The sequence below is a fragment of the Epinephelus fuscoguttatus genome, linkage group LG2, assembly GCF_011397635.1.
Source record: "Epinephelus fuscoguttatus linkage group LG2, E.fuscoguttatus.final_Chr_v1".
NCBI lineage: Eukaryota > Metazoa > Chordata > Actinopteri > Perciformes > Serranidae > Epinephelus > Epinephelus fuscoguttatus.
In genome coordinates, this window is record NC_064753.1 from 20,441,381 (window position 1) to 20,460,898 (window position 19,518).

The 19,518-nt window shown below is 39.9% G+C and overlaps 2 protein-coding genes across 2 annotated transcripts; one reads left to right on the forward strand and one right to left on the reverse strand.

The window, feature by feature from the left end:
* Positions 1 to 3: 3 nt before the first annotated feature.
* On the forward strand, positions 4 to 6,567 carry cdc42se2 (CDC42 small effector 2). The gene is made up of 5 exons (XM_049564630.1): positions 4 to 89; positions 2,466 to 2,710; positions 4,115 to 4,216; positions 4,312 to 4,390; positions 5,890 to 6,567. The coding sequence occupies exons 2-4, from the start codon at positions 2,657 to 2,659 to the stop codon at positions 4,384 to 4,386; spliced, it is 231 nt and encodes a 76-aa protein (XP_049420587.1). The 5' UTR covers positions 4 to 89; positions 2,466 to 2,656; the 3' UTR covers positions 4,387 to 4,390; positions 5,890 to 6,567.
* A 4,634-nt stretch (positions 6,568 to 11,201) lies between these two features.
* LOC125881530 (interferon regulatory factor 2-like) lies at positions 11,202 to 19,415 on the reverse strand. Its single transcript, XM_049564642.1, has 7 exons — positions 19,158 to 19,415; positions 18,881 to 18,980; positions 14,697 to 14,876; positions 14,444 to 14,599; positions 14,301 to 14,353; positions 13,849 to 13,939; positions 11,202 to 12,044 (listed from the first exon to the last, which is right to left on the reverse strand). Exons 1-7 carry the CDS (start codon positions 19,245 to 19,247, stop codon positions 11,929 to 11,931), a joined length of 786 nt encoding a protein of 261 aa, XP_049420599.1. The 5' UTR covers positions 19,248 to 19,415; the 3' UTR covers positions 11,202 to 11,928.
* Positions 19,416 to 19,518: the final 103 nt, after the last annotated feature.

The window sequence follows — 19,518 nt, forward strand, 5'->3', positions numbered from 1 at the left end:
GAGCGTAGTTCCTGGATTTTTTTTTTTTTTACATTCTTCAGCTTTCAGTCGATCGTCCGCTTTTACTCCGGCTAACCGGTCGCCATCTGGTAAGTTTATTCACTTAAAATTTTAAAAAACTCTTGCTAGTATGTTGGTTATATGGCTGGTTAACAGTTAGGTGAACAGTAATTTATTTAAAAATGTCGTTTTTGTTGAACGTTGAAGTCACACCTTCGAAAACGGGCTCAGCTAGCCTGGTTAGCGAGCTGTCAGTGGAAAAAAACATGAACCTGCTGCTGTTAGCGAGCTAGTGAGCGTTAGCTTGTGAGCTAGCCGTGTTAGCAGCTGGGAATGCTAACGCTGGTTCGCTGCAGGCAACGACCCCGCTACACTGAAGCAATTCAATTTAAATCAACTCAGACACACTGGGGTGTCACCAGGGACTCCACTGAATGGCGCCCAGTTGTGATTTTTAGCTCGGACATCGCCGTGTGAGGAGGAGACTCTTTGCCGCAGCGGTGCGAAGTTACATAACGTTCATTTGTTTGTAAATACCGATTACGTTCGTGTGATCCGAGATCAGAGGCAGAGCACCTGATCCTATAAGGATTTCAGCAATCACTAGGATCAACATTAAGCACCTATGCACCCTATCTCTGTCAGTGAGTGATCCAGCTGCATGGGGTGCCCAGTAACAGTTCAATGTCAGCGATGTGTAATGTCAGCCAGAGTTACAAATAAGGAAATCTACTTTGTCAGCGAGCTCTTTGCATTTGGCAGATCATTTGATCCTCCTGTCTGACAGCAATAATGGCTGCAATAAATGCCTGATCCTCTTTTTCAGATGCTGCCAAGTAAGGTTATATACAGCAAAACCATTTTATTCTGTGACACAGGGTGTATGCAGGTCCTTTTAAAAGGTCGTTCCTCCTTGTTTTAAATTAAATTTGATAAATATTAGGCTTTAAAAGTAATTGAATGGTCTTAAAATTGAAAATGTATAAGGTCTTAAATGCCATAAACAATAATATTTCTCCATTTTTATATGTATTTAATCAAAATGAGTCACCCTCTTCTGGGTGAAAGTCCACATTTCTGTTGTTACAAATATTTAAACTTACCACTCAACCTAATACTTTATTTTTACTTTACACTTGAACAAATTTGCTAGCAAAATGTAGATTAACTGACTAATAACCATATTTCTACATAGATCCTGCCTAGGCACAGGACCACATATAGGTTTTGTCCAAAAATCAGTTTTAAATTTGGTGAAAGATTATCTTCAGAAGTTCTTAAAAAGCATTTAAGTTAAGCATCTGATATCTGTGGATGCCCTGCTGACATGACACCATCTCAAAAATTTGTTCCTGCCGCTGTTGTCATTCTTAAACAGAAAAATAACTTGCGTGCTGTTCTTCCTGATAAACAAAGTCAGTATTCATGTCAGAACAGCCTTGAAATTAGACCGCATCTTGTGTCGTCATGATTTCACTCTTGAGTCACCATGTGGAGATCCTGTAATCCTCACGGTTGCTTGTGACATAGAATATGTACTGGCTATGTAATATAAAATGTTAAGTAGTTACAGCATAGGCATTTTCAGTCATTTTGTCAGACGGCGCTCCAGATTTTCTTGAATACATTTTCTCGCCTGTCCAGTAAATGGAATAAGCCTCTAGATTATTTCAGCTCCAGGGAGATGTTAATTAAAATGGATACATTATAATGACTGCAGTGCTAATTACAGCATAATGAACACTGACGCATAGGCTGATCAGTGACCATGAAAGCTCAAGGTTATAGTCAGATATGTTGTTGTTTACCACGAGAAATGACATACAAAAGAAGAAGTGAAACACATTTATCACATGGACAACCTGTGTGTATAGAAGGTGACTGCTCAGGGTCCCACACTGAAACACACATGACCCAATTTCTTTCGTTTTTAAGTTTCACCTTAAGACTTGTACCAACATTTTTCATGTTTTACAGCTTGTTATTTTGTATGATAAAGTCAGAATACTCAAAAAGTATGTACAGTAAATGTATGTTACAACAGTTAATTCTGAAAAAAAGAAGAAGTATTTTTCATTAGAAAAGCTATTTGTACACCAGTGTCCCTCCCTCTAGGTTTGATCTCCTTATCTGTGGGTGTTATCAGAAGAGAGACCTGCTCAAGTGAAAACAATGGCATGCTAGGCACAAAATTTAATCAACTGCTGTCAATCGTGTGATACAACTTTTCACTTCTAAGTATTTTTATTAGGTGATAAAGAGCAACTTTTATTCAGGAGTTAGGCTGGAGGCTAAGAAAAGTATGCCCACATGTTTCTTATTCAAATTAGTGGTTGCTTCAAAGGAAAAACAAAGTGTGGATGTCATGGGAAACCACGACGACAGTTACTAATTTAATATATCATGGTATGTCGGTATTCAATGAAAAAAAAAACTGAGTTGTTTCATATTTCACTTGTTGACAGGAGCGTGCTGCCCTGTGTTGGGAGAACAGTTCTTGTGCCAACGGTTTACCCCAGAGAAACCAGTGGTCTGTGTCTGTCATCAGTTTCCGGCGTGTGTTTGTGGCTCTGGTAAAGACTGAACAGGAAGACAGACGCGGAGAGACGTCTGAACAGAGAGAGGAAACTGCTGTGGCTTCTTCGTCGGCCTCAGAATGACTGAGTTCTGGGTTTGTTTTAGCTGCTGCATTGCAGAGCAGCCACAACCAGTAAGTATGAAATCAACTTGGAAGAAAAATCGATTCACTCCATTTTTAATGTAGTGGTCTTGTGGGAAAATTGGTATGAAATGTGTTTTTGGTTAGAATGTAGGTTAATACACAGAGCGGTATTCTCTAGTGTTATGTAGTGTACTGGCCATGCTTTGAAGAAACGAACATTTACCATTCTTAGACAAAGTTTCTTTAAGAACATTGAGGTCGTGTCGTGTCTGAAATATATATCACATCCTCTTTTCATTTTAAATTATATAAGAATGTGGTAGGGCCTCCAACTAACCACATCCCTGTCTGACACTGCACTTGGATTCAATAAGGTTCATTATTGTGACAACCAGTTGGTATGCCTCATTGTAGTCAGCTGGTCTGCCAGCAAACAGATAAGATAAAAAGAGTGATGAATGTCGAACTCTGTCTCCGTTGTAGCTCCACAGCACATGTTTACTGCTTATAGAAGAAAGTTTCAGAGTATACAGGGATGAGCAGGCTGTTTCAGCTGGTGTTTACTTATCGTCTCCATCCTTCCTGATAAGTAATGTGGAAGTGGGATTGTATGAGGTACTTACCCATAGTCAGTTTATTACCTACAGCAGATGTTGGTCAGATAGGGGTACCACCACAGAAGCTAAGCAATGTACTGCTAAAAAGTCTAACACCTTGATCAAGGCAGTGGTAGACCAGCAGCTCCTGTGTTCAGTGATGTTAAGTTACTCATTTTCTCAGTGGAGTCTGGCTCTGGAGAGAGCAATATAGTGGTTTCAGTTTCCCATCAGAAATCTCTGTGCGGGGGCATGGTAAAGCAGTGAAAATATTCTAACTAGAGTTCCTCTTGCGATGGGATCACTCCTGCCGTGTTACAGCAGACTGAAAATGAATGTGGGCCACTGGCGTTAAGTGTGGGGGGGGGGGGGCTAATGGCCCCTTCACTACGTCCCACCCCCACTATTTCCATCCCTCTTGTTTGGACCATAACCATCTTCAAACATGACCTGCATTTTGATCTCAATGTAGCACCTTGCACGATTGCGATGCTATCATGTTGACAAAATGTGCCCACAGATAGACATATAAACACCTGCCATAAAATCAAAACCTCTTCTGTGGTAGTTCCTGCTACAGCTGGTAAATATAAGGCACACGTAAACTGATATTGATTATTTTCCGGTGGCTAAATAAGTTTTGTTGCTAACCCCTCCACAGCAGTACATTGCTTACCTTCCCTGTCAGTACTCCAGTCTGCTTCTCCAAACTGGGGGTATGCTGACCAACATCTGCTGTATTTAATACGTACCTTTATGGACAATACCTGATACAACCCCACTTTAAAAGATCAGAACTATCCCCTTTATCTTTAAATGTAAAAATAATAATGATTTTTACGTTACTCATTTTCAGAAACGGCGGCGACGGATCGATCGCTCCATGATCGGAGAGCCAACAAACTTTGTTCACACCACACATGTAGGCTCGGGGGACATGGGCATGGGGTTGGGATCAGTAAGTTTTTCATCATCTTTACAGAATATTCTACCAACAGAGTGAAGCAGACAGAAGTTTTTAGTTAACTAATGTATACACCTTGATGTCTGTAGGTGGACCATGTTCAATCCCAGATGAAATCTAAAGGGGGCTACGCGCACGGAGGATCTGAAGGTTCTCAGTTGTAACAAGGTGAGAGATACTTGTATGTTGAAATAGAAAGAGAGTAGAACGGACATTCATAGCAGGAAGGTCAGGGCGGCGGCCTTTTTTTATGTGTACCATTGCTATAGCAACAATTGTAGCGGGCTAACCTCGGTATTAACATACAGACTTGTGGCAAGTTGAGAACTCACTGAGTTGAGGTTTAGCAGTATGTTTTCAGATAAACTATTACAGTATTTTGCTTTTTTGTTAGTCGTTGATGCTGCTGCCCTTAAATGCATGTCTGTTGAAATGATGTACTGTAGCTGAAAGAAGTCTATTTAACGATGAGTTAACAAGGCAGTTAAGATAACGTTAGTATAAATTCGGTTAAAGTCTACGGTTGTATTTTTTCTTTTTTAACAAGCACAATAGGTGTAAGAATAGGCCATAACAGAGTTCTTAAACTAGTGAGTGTGACACACTTACCAATGATGTTAGCTTTCACCGTAACACCTAACAACAATTGCTATTTTCTTTTGTACTAGTTAAATGACCACAGCAAACCTTGGGTGTCCTTTCTATTCCTTCTATGTCTATGGAGATACTTTACTCAGTGGAACTGATATTCAGCCACAGAGCTTTCATTACCCCAAAGCCACACAAGCCCAGCTTAGACTTGTTCTGTGCAAAAAGCCATTTGGGACTCCTAAAAGGTCAAGTACACTTTTATCATAACCAGAAATATAGTTTTAGCTTTTAGCTTTAAAGCTTTTGCTATTGATGAGAAAGAGAGACACCAATATTAAGGTTTAAAGACTTCCCAGTTCACATTAACAACTACAAGTCACTCAGTTGACCCCACCCATGCTTTTCATAACAAATGATGGCAAAGCATGCTTACACAAAACAGCAAGCTTGTCTTATGTGGCTTTGAAAGGAAACTGGTGAGATGCCTCACAGCATGTATTTGTAGCGCACCGTATATAGTCAGGTTTTATTTGGGGAATTCATCCCTCCCTCCACGGAGGAAGAAGGAATGTCCTTGTTCCTCTTGATTAGCTTTGTTGTGCAGATAACCACCTTGAATTTCCTTGTGACAGTGACTCAGCTGTCAGTAAAATTAGATTTTCATTTGCACATTTTTTACTTGTAAGTTGTGTTTTTTTTTCCCACATTGGTCTGATTGGGCAGCAGCATTCCTTTGTACTGGCCTCAGGCAGCTGGTTAATGTTCACTCTGCCTTGTTTTTAAACTCCCACTGGATGTTGCCATGGTCACTCTCACATTTTATTTCTGGATGCTGTCACTCATTGGGTGCCTAAAACAGATTGAGCCCAACAAATATCAAGCATGTTTGGGAAAAGAAATACAGGTGAACAGGCCAGAGTCGGCACTCTGACGTCTGTTCACTCTCAGAAAGTAAAAAAACTTTGACTAGAGAGGCACAGATGTGATGGTAATGTGGTGTGATTTGGCCTCGACACACCACACCTGTCAGTAGCATTCAAGCTCCTAACATTATCCCACTCTTTTCCTCCTCGCAGCCCTTCACAGTCTTGTGGAAACTACTGTTGTTGATATGAGGAAGCGTTTTCAAAAAGCAGTTCTGTCTGTAACGGACGCTGGACCAAAAGATGAAACTACTGCTTTTCCATAATGTTGTATATATTTTTATTTTCCATTCCTTTTTTTTTTTAATGAAAGCACTGCTATCCATTTGCTGCCATACTGTTGCACTGTAAAGAGTAACTGTTAAGAATAGATAAGAGGGGTTTAGAAAGCTCATAATCTCAGTCAGACGTATGCTTGTGTGTATGCATGAGGAAAATATTTTCAAAAATATTTGCTGTCGTAGCCCATTTGGATGCCTGTATTTATTATCTGATTTGTAAACGGACCTCATGGTGGCTGGGCCACGTTGGAGATTTGAAACATTCAGTTTCCTTCTTTATTCTCAGAGGTTTATCAAAGGACAGGTAGAGGTAGCAAGGCAAAAAAACCCAGATATGTTCATTGTTTTAGTCTGAGAAATGCTCATGGTTCTCTGAGTTGCTTTCAGGGTTGAAGATTGCTGTCTTGTAATAAACTTGAAATGAGTAGAGTACACTGGATCATACATTGTACACTCAGTCGCTTAGGAATTTCGCATTGATTTCAACTGTTTTTTTTATACTCATTTAGATTGAAGCATATAGAATTTTAATAAACTATGAACTTCCTAATCTGCCTTCTGAAGTCATGTTCATTATTTGTTTTACTGGTGTCATTCGGCAGCTCGATGTTGCCAACACTGAGTGTAGTGGTTTCAAGAGCATCCATATTTTTCTATGTGATTCCTTCTTTTCGAGGCTTGTGTATCAACAGTAGACCCAAGCTTTAATGTTGGAAGTAACCAAATCACACTGCAAACACCGGCAGAAATGTGGGTCAGGTTTGATACAGTCAGCAGTATTCTCAAATCTGTAGTCTCCCTACTGTATGTCCATCACGTCCTTTTTGGTTTGCTGTAACTGCTGTAACTTTTTCCTCTAACATCCTTTATCTCTCATGACGTAAAATAAATTTTCCCTAATGTTTTGGCAGGAATGATCTTGTCCTTATGTTTCTTTGAACCTCTTAAAGTTGAAAGATGCTACTAAATGACATTCAACCCAACATGACCCGCCTTTGTAGCACTGTTTGTGATTGAGTTGCTTCAGTGTTAAAAGATGTTTTCATGTGATGTTAACATTTTGTTGAAAAAATTTAAAAGTACAAAAAGTTATATCTCCTTTTTTGGGGCGATATAATTTTCTATCAAAGGTTCCTCTCTTCGGGGACGGTAAATAAGTGCAGCTCTTATTGTCTGATCACACTGACTAGAGTTTCCATTTTCATCGACCGACTGATACATAGTCGTCCCTCAGTGTTGTCGCATGTAGTCCAAGTTTTGATCCAGGCTCTATTGAAAACACCTTGACCTTATCTCTGCAGGTAGTGACGGAGCAGTTTCAATATGAAAATTAAAAGCATGGCCACTTCCACTTGGGGTGTTTACCATGTCAACACTGCCCATCACTATTTGCAGTCGTTATAAATCGAAAGGTCAAGTGTGTGGCGCAAACCAGCAGGCCTGGATCTGTTAATACATGGGATTATATGTACTCCATGTTCATCATATGATTGACTAACAACAGAATGTGGTTGTATTATAAAGTCGAGCAAAAGTCTGTGTAAATTTGGTGTTAAATGAGTGCTGTTGTCATCCTATTTATGATAAAAGAATGAAACATTTGGTACCAGGCAGCAGGACATACCTGATAGATAACAGTCACATTTGTATTATCATTTACAGCCTTAACACTGCTGGTACCCACTCTCCCCAACACAGATTTAATATGTGATTCATCAGGCTGAAATGTCACAGAGCTCATGTTCCTCTTTAAATGTTTCTGTAGTAATTCCTCTGTGAAGAGAGATCCACGTATGTGTAGAGTAGTTGGTGTTTTCCCAGCTCTGTGCTGAATGCTGTTGTGTGAGAGGACGTACTGGGACTGCAGTATATCATGTGACCAGCAGGCTGTGCTAGTGGACTGGTTTGAATGTGACTTAAAATTTTGTTTTCTTTTGGGGGTTCCTGTCATTTGACTTCTTTTATGATAAAGCTGTAAATACGTAAAATGAAAGTAATGGATCCATGGTTTCTATGTATTCAGGGTCATACATATTTTAGGCAACTTTTTTTGTATAACATTACTGGGAAGGCAGAGAGTTGGAGCAGTGTTTTGTGTTGTTTGTTTTCCTCAGGAACTGCCTGATATGTAGTTCCCACTTTAAGGGAAGTTCATCTGTCTTTTTTTTTCCTCTTTTTTTTCAGAATAAATAATGAGAAATAAATGTTAAATGTTGATGTTTGACCAACCGTGTGTTCCATGTTTTCACTTCAGGCCGAAACATGCTCATACTAGAGGAGCTTAACTAAAGACAATAATTCAAAAGTACTTCCAGAAGACCCACTATCCCCAAAAATAAAAGCATGAAAGTAGCGGGGGACTTTTATTTTCAAAGACATTTACACCATGAATTGATGCAGAGACTGAAGCATAAAAAATCACCAGAATGCAGGAAATGAGTATTCGATGCTAAAACTTTGTGGTAGAAGAGCCCCAGACTTCCAATTTCATATGATTTCCCCCCAGTGTTAAAACGAAACCTACACCCTTGCTGTGACAGATTTTTTTTTAAATTGTATTAATACAACTATGTTGATTTGTAAACAGTATTTCAGGGTACTTGATACCCGATTAAAGTGAAGCTAGTTTTAACAGTCCAGTATCATAACTCAGGGTTCTGGCCCCTTCCAAAGGGTCATAAGATGAATTTAAGGATCACGAGATGCTTGATTGGAGAGGAAAGGAGACCAAAAAGTTTTGCTACACAAATCTGATTGAATTCTTTTTTTCCTCTAATCTTTGTTTTGTAATAAAATAGAAAATTTTACCTCCATGGGCCTTTCAAAATTATTTCTCTCTTTGCAACTGCATGCAACTGGTAGACATCCAAAATGGGCCAAAGGGCCCCAACAAGAGTTCTTTTTGTAGTTCACAAGCAAAACAGTTGGAAACCACTGGTTTAATCTTGACAGTACGTTTGTTGCACACTATATAAATTCAGATATGGGTTGTTGTTTTTTTATGAAAAATGCAAATAGTAACAGTATCTGTCCAATGAAGGGGAGTCAAAATGAAACATTTTAAAAATGTAGTGACATATAAGTAGAGAACAAGAAACTGATTCACTCAAGTAAGGTACAAGAACCTTGAATTTGTTCTGTGACTGCGTAAAATGTTGGCTACTCATTGCTTTCTACCACTGAAACCAATAGTGCTGGTGATTCCTGATGTAGGTTTAAAGGTCCAGTGTGTATTCTTTAGGGGCATCTATTGGCAGAAACGGTAAATACTTTTCACAACTATGTTTTCATAAGTTTATAATTACCTGAAAATAAGAATTGTGTTTTTGTTACTTTAGAATCAGTGGTTTATATCTACATACGGAGCGGATCCTCTCCCATGGAGTCTGACATGTTGCTCTACAGTAGCCCAGAATGGACAAACCAAACACTGGCTCTAGGTAGTGCCATTTGCATTTTAGCATTATGGGGTTTTCGTGTAGGCCACCGTAGTTCTCCTACATAAGTGACAAACCGGAGAAGTTTCAGTTCTGCAATCTCACTGTCAAATGCCACTGAATCCTACACACTAGACCAGAGGCAGGCAACTTGTGACTCTGTAGTCCCTCTCTAATGGCTCCCTGTGGCTTTGACCAAAACTCAGGCTACATGGGAATAAATCATGGTTATTTTTGAACATTTTAATTTTCATTCACCAATGTTGTAGGCAGGGCAGCACGGTGGTGTGGTGGTTAGCACTCTCGCCTCACAGCAAGAGGGTTGCCGGTTCGATCCCGGGCGTGGGAGCCCTTCTGTGTGGAGTTTGCATGTTCTCCCCGTGTCAGCGTGGGTTCTCTCCGGGCACTCCGGCTTCCTCCCACAGTCCAAAGACATGCAGATTGGGGACTAGGTTAATTGATAACTCTAAATTGTCCATAGGTGTGAATGTGAGTGTGAATGGTTGTTTGTCTCTATGTGTCAGCCCTGCGATAGTCTGGCGACCTGTCCAGGGTGTACCCTGCCTCTTGCCCGATGTAGCTGGGATAGGCTCCAGCCCCCCCGCGACCCTTAAGAGGATGAAGCGGTTAGAAAATGAATGAATGAATGAATGTTGTAGGCCTAAAGTGATTCTTACATTATCCCATTGTAAAAATGTGTGAACAGCCTATAGGCTACTTCTACAGCCTGGCATCTTTTCTCTAAATTTTGCCGAACATCAAGAGCGGTGGCTTGTCTTGAGTCTCCTTAGCGAAGCTAGCCGTGGATTCCAAAGTCTTGGAGAAAAATATTGAATTAAATAGTGCATAGACAGATTTGTTTACTTTCACTGCAAGGTACAAAATATTCATAAACACCTCACTGCAGAGTCATCACCTAATGGTAAAATATATTAAAGATTAGACCTATTAGTAATGCTGATAAGTTAATTTAGACTTAATAAGGCTGTGTTACCTTTATTCAAATATATTTTGCCACTCCAGACAGATTTAATTCATTTTTTTAGGACCAAAAATGGCTTCTCTGGTTGTAAAGGTTGCTGCCCCCTGCACTTGACCTTTAATTTCAAATGTCAGGTCTTCTCGATGAGACAGAAAAGCAAACGTGTAATTACAGGCTGCGTTACACTCAGGCGTGCCGCTGATACTGTGCATGGTGACGCACACAAATGACATTATGACACTTCAAAGGAGCAGGGTCATAATTAATGTTTGCACCTGTGCTTCTCCTATGACAGATCCAGTCAAATCTACATTTGAAGTCTTGTAGTTTGCAGCAGTTAATTATCAATAAAGACAGGCTCTTTTCATATGATATTGTGCTGAAATGTATATTAAGCTCACATCGCCTATATTCCCTTGAGCTGTCAGCAGCATTTAGAAGTTTTTGCAAACATACCAAAGAGATTAGTACATCACACTGTTAACCACACCTTATTACCACGTGTCTGTTTCTTTTTATAATCAGAGAGTGAGTCTGACAGCGTATTTATTTATAGTGAAGCACTCACAACAAATTATATTTTATTTAATTTCTTCAATGTTCTGTGCTTTCATGAATTTATTTAATTTTTATATAATATTTTAAATGTAAATAAATAAATAAAGACAGGTTACAAGTTGGCTTCTTTTCATTTATCACATCAATGCAGTGGACAGTTGACAGCAATAATGACAGTGGGTGACTGTCATCTATAATTAAAACCACTGCCAGTTATAGATTTTATTGAAGTGACATGCAGCCACCGCCTTCAGTTCATACACATGCACACAAGATATAAAGACAAAGTAATGTGCTTTAGTTAAAAATAGAAAAACATAAAACAGGTTGTACAATATCACACAAAACAAACTGCACTATATGCTGCCTAAAAATTAAAAATATACAACACTGAGTATCTGAGAGGTCTTTAAATTGGAAAACTAAAGACATAAATGTAATAAAATGCATATGCAGGACAAAAATATGCATCTTAAATCAGCTTAGTGTGTAGTACTGTTGTAGTGTTAATCTACTGTATGTTGGCTAAACATCCAGTAACACTCAAAGAAACAGAGGAGCAATAAGTGATCCTGCACTAAAGCGAAATGAGATCTGTTTTCTCTGTGAGCTGTGGTTTGTGCTTGGTGTCGTGTCAGTGAGTTTGAGGCACTGAACCATAGTGAACCCCAGTGATGATGACTGAGGTAAAGCTTGGCTTGGAACAGGATCTTCACCTCAGCATGCTCAGCAGAGAGGATGACCGCCCGACTGACTGACGGAGCAATATTCTCCATCCGCTCCCCCTCTCCTGTTTCCCTTTTTCAGTGGTCAGCTCAGCAGACAGACAGCAGGAGGAAATCAGCTGAAGTTTAGCAAAGAAAGCCTGAAGGTAAAACTAATCAACATGTGGCTGACACACAAAGAGTAGGTGGGTGAGCTGTTCGCTCCACAGCTACGGCATCAGTGTTTGTTGATGTGTGGACCAGTCGGAGAGCTCTTTGATGTAGTTTGGACCCAACAGATCACTGTAGTTCTCTGAGTGCAGAGAGTAGGGGTTATCATCAGCACCTGAGGAGCACAAAACAACATTTAAACACATGCAAGGACATGAACAGATGGGAACTTTAAGCTAAGGCCATGTTTTACTAAATGGAGCACTCAAGATGCTATTGCATGGCCTCAAGATTGTTTAATTCATTCCCTCGTTTTGGTTAATATGCTCAGGATAAGTGTAACTTTACAGAGAGCCAGCACAACAGACCAGCTTGTCTACAGCGGTGAAGTTAGTTTAATATTAAATATTTTGACGTATGGGATATGTTCAAAAGCTAATTTAATTCCGCAGTTTTAGTTAACTCAAAGTAATTAAAGATGAAAATTCATTTAAGAGCACAACAAACTGAATGTCTGTCCAACATGCCTGTGACCACTGGTGTGTTTAGGGACTGTCCTAAAAGTGCAATACGGCCTATTTCAATATTCAATAACTCCTTTGGTTTTTTAACACAGAAATCATAAACTACTGCCATCATAGAGAGTGGCAGCCCGTAAACATTTCACATCTGTGAGTTTGTAAAATAAATAAATAAAGTTTTTAATTAAGAGTTGTGACAGGATGTCTCTCACACACAACATCATTTGACGTCAATATATTCACAAATGGTTGATTCATATTTCAGGATATAGGCCTAGGTCACTGATAATGATGCTGAGAAATGTGCTTTTCCACAAACTACCAGCTGTGAGAGTTGTGAGAGGATTTTCAAAGACACATTACAAGTGATTTGTTGTCAATATATTCATCAATACGCAAGTATTGACATTAAAACCTTGAAATATGCATATTTACGCAATTAGTCATTGATAATGATGCAAAGGGATTTGCTGAGGGCAATGTGTAAGGGAATGTCGAAGACACATCAGAGGTGGTTTCACGTCAATATATTCATGAATGAGCAAGCTGTTGACATCACAACCTTTAAATGTGCATAATTAAGGAAATGGGTCATTCATAACCCTGATTTGCTACATTTTTATATTATTTCATTATCAGTGACCTAGGCCTATATCCTGAAATATGGATCAACTATTTGTGAATATACTGACGTCAAATGATGTTGTGTGTGAGAGACATCCTGTCACAACTCTTAATTAAAAACTTTATTTATTTAATTTACAAACTCACAGATGTGAAATGTTTATGGGCTGCCACTCTCTATGATGGCAGTAGCTTAAGATTTCCATGTTGAAAAACAAAACAGTTATTGAACATTGAAATGGGTCATACTGCACTTTTGGGAAGGTCCCTAACTATGTCACAGACGCGTTGGACAGACCTTCAGTTCGCTGGCTCTCAACTGCATCATCATTTTGGACGACACACCACACACAGTAATGTGTAACTCTGTACTGTTGAGATTGATATTTGCCATACAGAAGAAGTGCATCATGTACATTTTCAGTCAGTGTCATTAAAACCTTAGACAAAGTTTATATCAGCAAATACTTAGTAGAGTACTTTTAAATACTTAATAGAGTACACTCTCTGTTATATTGACAACATGGCTAATCATTTTGACTATCCTGTTTGTGACAATGCCACACTGTCTTGTCATTCTGAAGGCACCGACATGTTAATTGACATAAATATTAACTATATTAAATTAGGATTTTGAGCAAGTTAGTAGTTTTTGCAGATAATCCACTGTGTGTGATGTTAAGGCTGATTCAAGAAATGCACCAAGGCGACTGCAATATTCTCCTAAAGTCCATATTTTACTTTTTTGCAGGACTGAATTACTCTGTGAACATGCAGTAATAATCTACTGATGCAATCTGACAGATGTTTTGAGTTAACTTAAGAGTGTCGTACAGTGCCAGTGGTCCCACAACGTGTGCGTTCTCCATCCTCTCTGCTCCCCAGTCTGGTTCCAAACGTCAGTGTTGCTTAAGTGGTCCATCAACTACAGGAGACAGGATATCTGCAGTCAGTCAGGCAGACCAGAGCACCACCTACAGAACCCAATCAGCATCTCTGTAATATTTAACTGATCTCTACGTGGTTAGGTAAAATAGGATTCAGTTTTGATAGGGAGACAGAGAAAAAGTCAGGCCTCATAATGTCAGGGGAGAAAGAAGGGATGACATGGCAGCAAAGGGCCCGGGCCAGACTCAAAACCAAGCTGCCGCTAAGGACTCAGCCTTAATGGTACACGCTCTACTGAGTGAGCTACCAGGGTGCCCCTCAGGGTATGTTTTTAGGGAGTCAGAGAATCTCTATGACAGGATAAGCCACACGATGTTCAGTCAGTAAATGAAATGTACCTTAAACACAGCCTCATTCTGCTCCTGCTCCTCTGGTTTGGCCTCCCAAATCCCTAAACAACAACAGTAACTTTCATCGTTACCAGGCTACAGAGTTTATTATGATCAACAGAACAACAGCAAAATGACCACAAATGTCTCACCATGCATTTGCGTGTTGCCAAATGTGTCCTCTGCAAGGGTCTCCACCTTCTGTGGTGTGTCTGAAATGGGTCTTGTGGGTTGCCAAGCATGCGTAATGTGTACATCATCACCTAAACTTGCCTGTCTTTCCCGGGGCCTGCTGAACAACCGCAGCCCTGAGAAAAAGGAGGACAGGAGAGTACAGTCACATAAGGTCTGTCTGAGAATATGTCTGAATATGTTCGATAAATACATGTTCAAGGCATGTCTTACCTCTCCTGCGTCTCTGTGTTTGTGTGCTGGGTAGCATCCTGTAGACTCTGTAAGCGTTGCTGCCTCTCTTCCTGCTGTGCTCCCGCAGCTCAAAGATGTCAGGCAGGGAATTCAAGGCACAGCGGAAATTTGCCTTCCATGTCTTGGGGTCTGGTTTGTCTTTACCCGGACGGTACCGTCCTGAAGTGCAGAAGCATAGGGACAAGAGTTGGTGTGCATGTGTGTGTATTGTTCTGAGTTTTGGGTTGGGCCCCTGTTAGCCCCCTGGAATATCTGCCCCATTTGCTGCGTGGTACTTTGATTATTTAAGCACAAAACTGAAAAAATATATTTCAATATGACAATGCTCTTGGGGCCTCAAGACTAATTAGTAAAGCATGACCCACCCAATGGCTCTTATTGTGTCAGCTGACAAATCAACCTACCTGAAAAAGTCAACCAGAGTCCAAACCAGCGGGAAATTCCAAATACCTTTTTGCCTAGTGATAGCAGGTTTAAATAGCTTCATACTGAAGCACCACGCTGACAATCAGGAATGACGGCTTCAAGTTTCAAGTGTGTTTCACCTCTGACCACACCCTGCATCACTCTCAGCTGTGGTTGGATGTGGTCAGAAGTGTAATTTGTTGCACCCATAACTAAGACATTATCACAGCGTTCTCGGGCCTAATTAGAGAAACTTTCTAAGTCTGACATATCTTATCTCAGTTTATAATGACATTTGGGATTTTTGGTATTGCAGAAACATATCTCCTGACTGCACTGGGGGGAAAATCGTGTCATAGGATAGATATTCAGCTATTACAGAACCATCCCAACTGAGGGATTTCCCAAGTCAGGAATCCTAAATCAGCATGGCATACACCCTGCCCTAAATTCAACACAAAAGTGGCAGCAGCATTGTCGTTAGGTCTGCAAGGCACAGGAAACAACATGACAGTGTTGTAGTCAAGACAACCAAGTCAAAAGTCATGATCGAGACTTTGAGGGATTGAGACCAAAACAGAGAACAGACCAGTGCGAGTCCTTCACGGCATGGCACACTCATGATAAAATGTGAAGCATGGTAAAACATGCTAACCATAGATACTTCTCACATTGATCTGATAGATAAAAACATTCCTATAAAAACATCTGTATAAAACAAATGAAGATTCCTCTTCATTCACCTCTTTTAATTTCAAATACTGTATATGTATGTATACGTGTATTATTAAAAATGTCTTGGTAAATAAGGAAAACACATTGCAGAGGTGAATTTTATGTGTGGGAATTTTCCTTTGTTTTCAATGAGCAAACAAATTCAAACACATAGGAGCTGAAATCAACTAGACCATCTTTATTCAACGCTCTTCTTTGGAAAAGGCCATTTGATGATATCCCCTCAGTTGTGGTCTTGACTGGTCTTCAACTAAAATCCCAAGTTGTCTTTGTCCAAGATCGAGACCAGACTGAGTAAAAATGCGGTCAAGTTCAAGACGAGACCAAGACCTTCAAAAAGTGGTGTTGAGACCAAGACTGATCTAGAGTGCTACAACACAGCAACATGACCACTGGAATATAATAATTGAAAAGCTACTCAAATCATATGATGATGCTTTAAAAACAAACTACACTTTCCGTAAAGGTATGTTTTCCTCTCCTCCTATGACAGGTGCCTCCGACATCTCGTAGCTAAAATTGAACGCCCGGGGGTTTTTGTGTATTATAGCAAATTAGCTAGCTAGCGACAAGTGGCGTAGACAAAGGCATGGATCATGCTAACTTTGCTCTAGCCAGCTCTGTTATAATGATTTGGGAAAATGAGGACATGCACAAAACATGTTGGAACAAATATGTCTCTGAGTTTAACTGAAAGTGAATACAAGACGTAGCACCCCGGAGTAGCCATGATGGCTTACTGCAGAGGGATCGACACCTACACCTTTGAGTTACTCTTCAAAGTCTGATTGGATATAGCTGGGTTTTCTCAGTACAACAGGAATATATTCAAATCAGAACTAAATCAGCCTCATTAATGTCAGGACAGGATTTATCAGATGTATTCGTCTTCAAAAACATCCCTGTAACAGCTTTAGCTGTGCTGCCACCATCTATCATTGAGTGTGTGATCTCATCAGTGTGTAGAGTTCTCAGATTAAGCACCCCGGTGTGATTTGGATCTCAGCCAGTCCTCTGACTATAATTACCAGCCTCAGTAATAAAATCTCTGTAGTTTAAAAAGGGATCATTTACAGCAGGCAAGGGCTAACAAGAAGAAGAGGACAACGGTTATCCGCAGCTGTTTTACACACATGATGCAATGTCCAGCTGACATTAATGACTTTAAAAGCCTGGACAAGTTTTGTGTCAGTTGAAGGTTCAGTCATATAATCTGTATACTTTATATTATAACAACCTTTTTGTGGGTTTTACTTGAAATTCAGAACACACCACACTGCACAGTGTGTGCTTTTACACATTTAACTGATGGATGGTTTTTTTCTAGAACTCGTGAGAAGCAGTCATGTTGTACTTTGACAGCAATACGATCACCCTGCACATTCACAGCAACTGAAGTGGAGCTTTCCCATGATGTGATGAGCAGCTAACATCACAGAGCGTGACCTTCCCAAGACTGTGTGTGTGTGTGTGTGTATTTTAGCAACAGAGTGAGGACATCATTGCAAAGTGAAGACATTCTGGCATGTCCTCACTTTTTCAAAGGCCTGTTTAAGGGTTAAGACTTGGTTTCAGGGTTCAGGTTTAGGCTTGGGTTAGGGTAGCTAAGGATTAAGGGGGATTTATACTTGTGCGGCAGACCCTTCGCCGTAGCCTACACACGCCGTCATGAGCATTTATACTTGTGCGTGGTGTGTCTGTGTCACTCTGCAGTTACACCTCTAGAATACTAGTTAGCGGCGGAGGTTTCTGTGATGTACTGATAAGTTTAGTTGATTCAAAACACACATGAAACACAATTTAAATTACAAATACTCAAATTGGCTTCACTATAACTTGCATCACTCACATATAAAGCATTTGTCTTTTGCTGGGCACATCCTCCCCACAAATACAACATGCTAACGTTATTAGCACAAGCCTATGGTGTTTTACATTGTACAAATTAGCCTAGCGACAAGCGAAGATTTCCTTTTAAAACTTGTTATACATTTTTTTTTCTGATCTTTTTTTTTATGATGATATCTATTATTTTAAAATTTTATCCTATTCACCTGTAGTGTCTCGCCTTAAAAAAAGTCCTGATTATGAGAAGATACCAGGGTTTATGGTTTACTTTGAATTATTTGCACTTGACTGTGAGTTCTTGTAAACTTTGCATGTAAAATGTAAATACAAATCTAGGCATTGAGTTTGTTCCTTTGAATTTAGTTTTTATGTTCCTGTATAATTCTTATGACTTAGCTGGAAACTACGTAGGATGGTGATATGAATGTGGTAAATCTAGAAAGACTTGGCTGAACAATACAATTGTGGCATCTTCGTAGACTTCTGCTAAGCAGGAAACAGATCTGTAGGCAGATCTCATTGGGATGGTTGAAACAATAAACTCAGGGAAAAAAGCCAAATGCTGCAGGCATATTTTAACTTCAAATAACATTTTTTAAAAAACGTGTTTTTCTTTCTAAAATTATGTAACTGAACCAGAGACCAGAAACATGTGTGATCACATTACAGTGGAACACAGTTAAATATATTAAGCACTGATTATTAACTTTGGCACATTTGTGATACTTTGACGTTGTAAAAAATATTGGCATTAGCGTCAGCACGTTAATATCAACCATATTGCCTGGCTGTAGTGCTGTGGCTCTGACACAGGGAGTCAATTATCCATGGTATAAGCTCAGTATAATATAAAAGGTGTAATATATTCTACTGTGGTTTTACTCATTTGTTGCTCTGCATCAGCAGAAGTGTAAGTGTAAATGTTAGACCATCATACAGGGCTTTACATTAATATAAATGAGCAGTCAATACAAAAGACAATAGACAATAGTCTAAATGGAGGAGACCATTCAGCTGTTACATGTCTGCAACTTTGTTTAAATGTGCTGCCACCTGTCTTGGCCGGGACACTCTTGTAAAGGAGTCATTTAATTTCATTTAACCTCAAACAGGCTTTCCTTAGTTAAAGACATTTGAAATAATGTAACATGTTTGCATTTGTGTGGGGCTCCTACCAGTGTGCATGGCCCAGCTCCTGAAGAGTGTAGCATCTCGGTCAATACTCCAGCCATGACGAGCGGCATGTTTCCATGGGATTTGGAAAATTTGTGCTGACTGGAATATAAAACAAGAAAACACCACTGAATACATCATTGCCAAGAGTATTTCTTGACTCATTATCCTGTGTCTGCTGTCTGAAAGTGATTTGATGCAGAACAAAACTTTCTGTCCCCAGGTGTGTATGCATGTGTTTGTATTGGTTTGTATTAGTTGTAAAATGGAGGGGTCTACCTGGTCCAGCCAGCTGACTCCTGGATACCTCCCAGACTGAATCTGCTCCTCCAGCCATGGCCTCAGCCTCAGCCGGCCTGGTTGCTGCATGCTGCAGTCCCGGCTTCAGGTGTGCAGAGAGGTGTGGTCACGTCACCTGCTTCACAGGAGTTCCAGCAATAACAGAAAATTTCTTAGGAGCTCAGATATGATCAGAGGTTACTCCAAGACATCCTTCCTCCTCTGCTGCGTTCTTCCAATCAAACACCTCACACTTAATCCTGCTCCTCCTCCAATGACCTTCCTCGCTGCTTGAGTGGCTCCTCCAGTTACAGGAAATACTGTATCTACTGTATGTTCTCTTCATGACAGAGACGAGAGA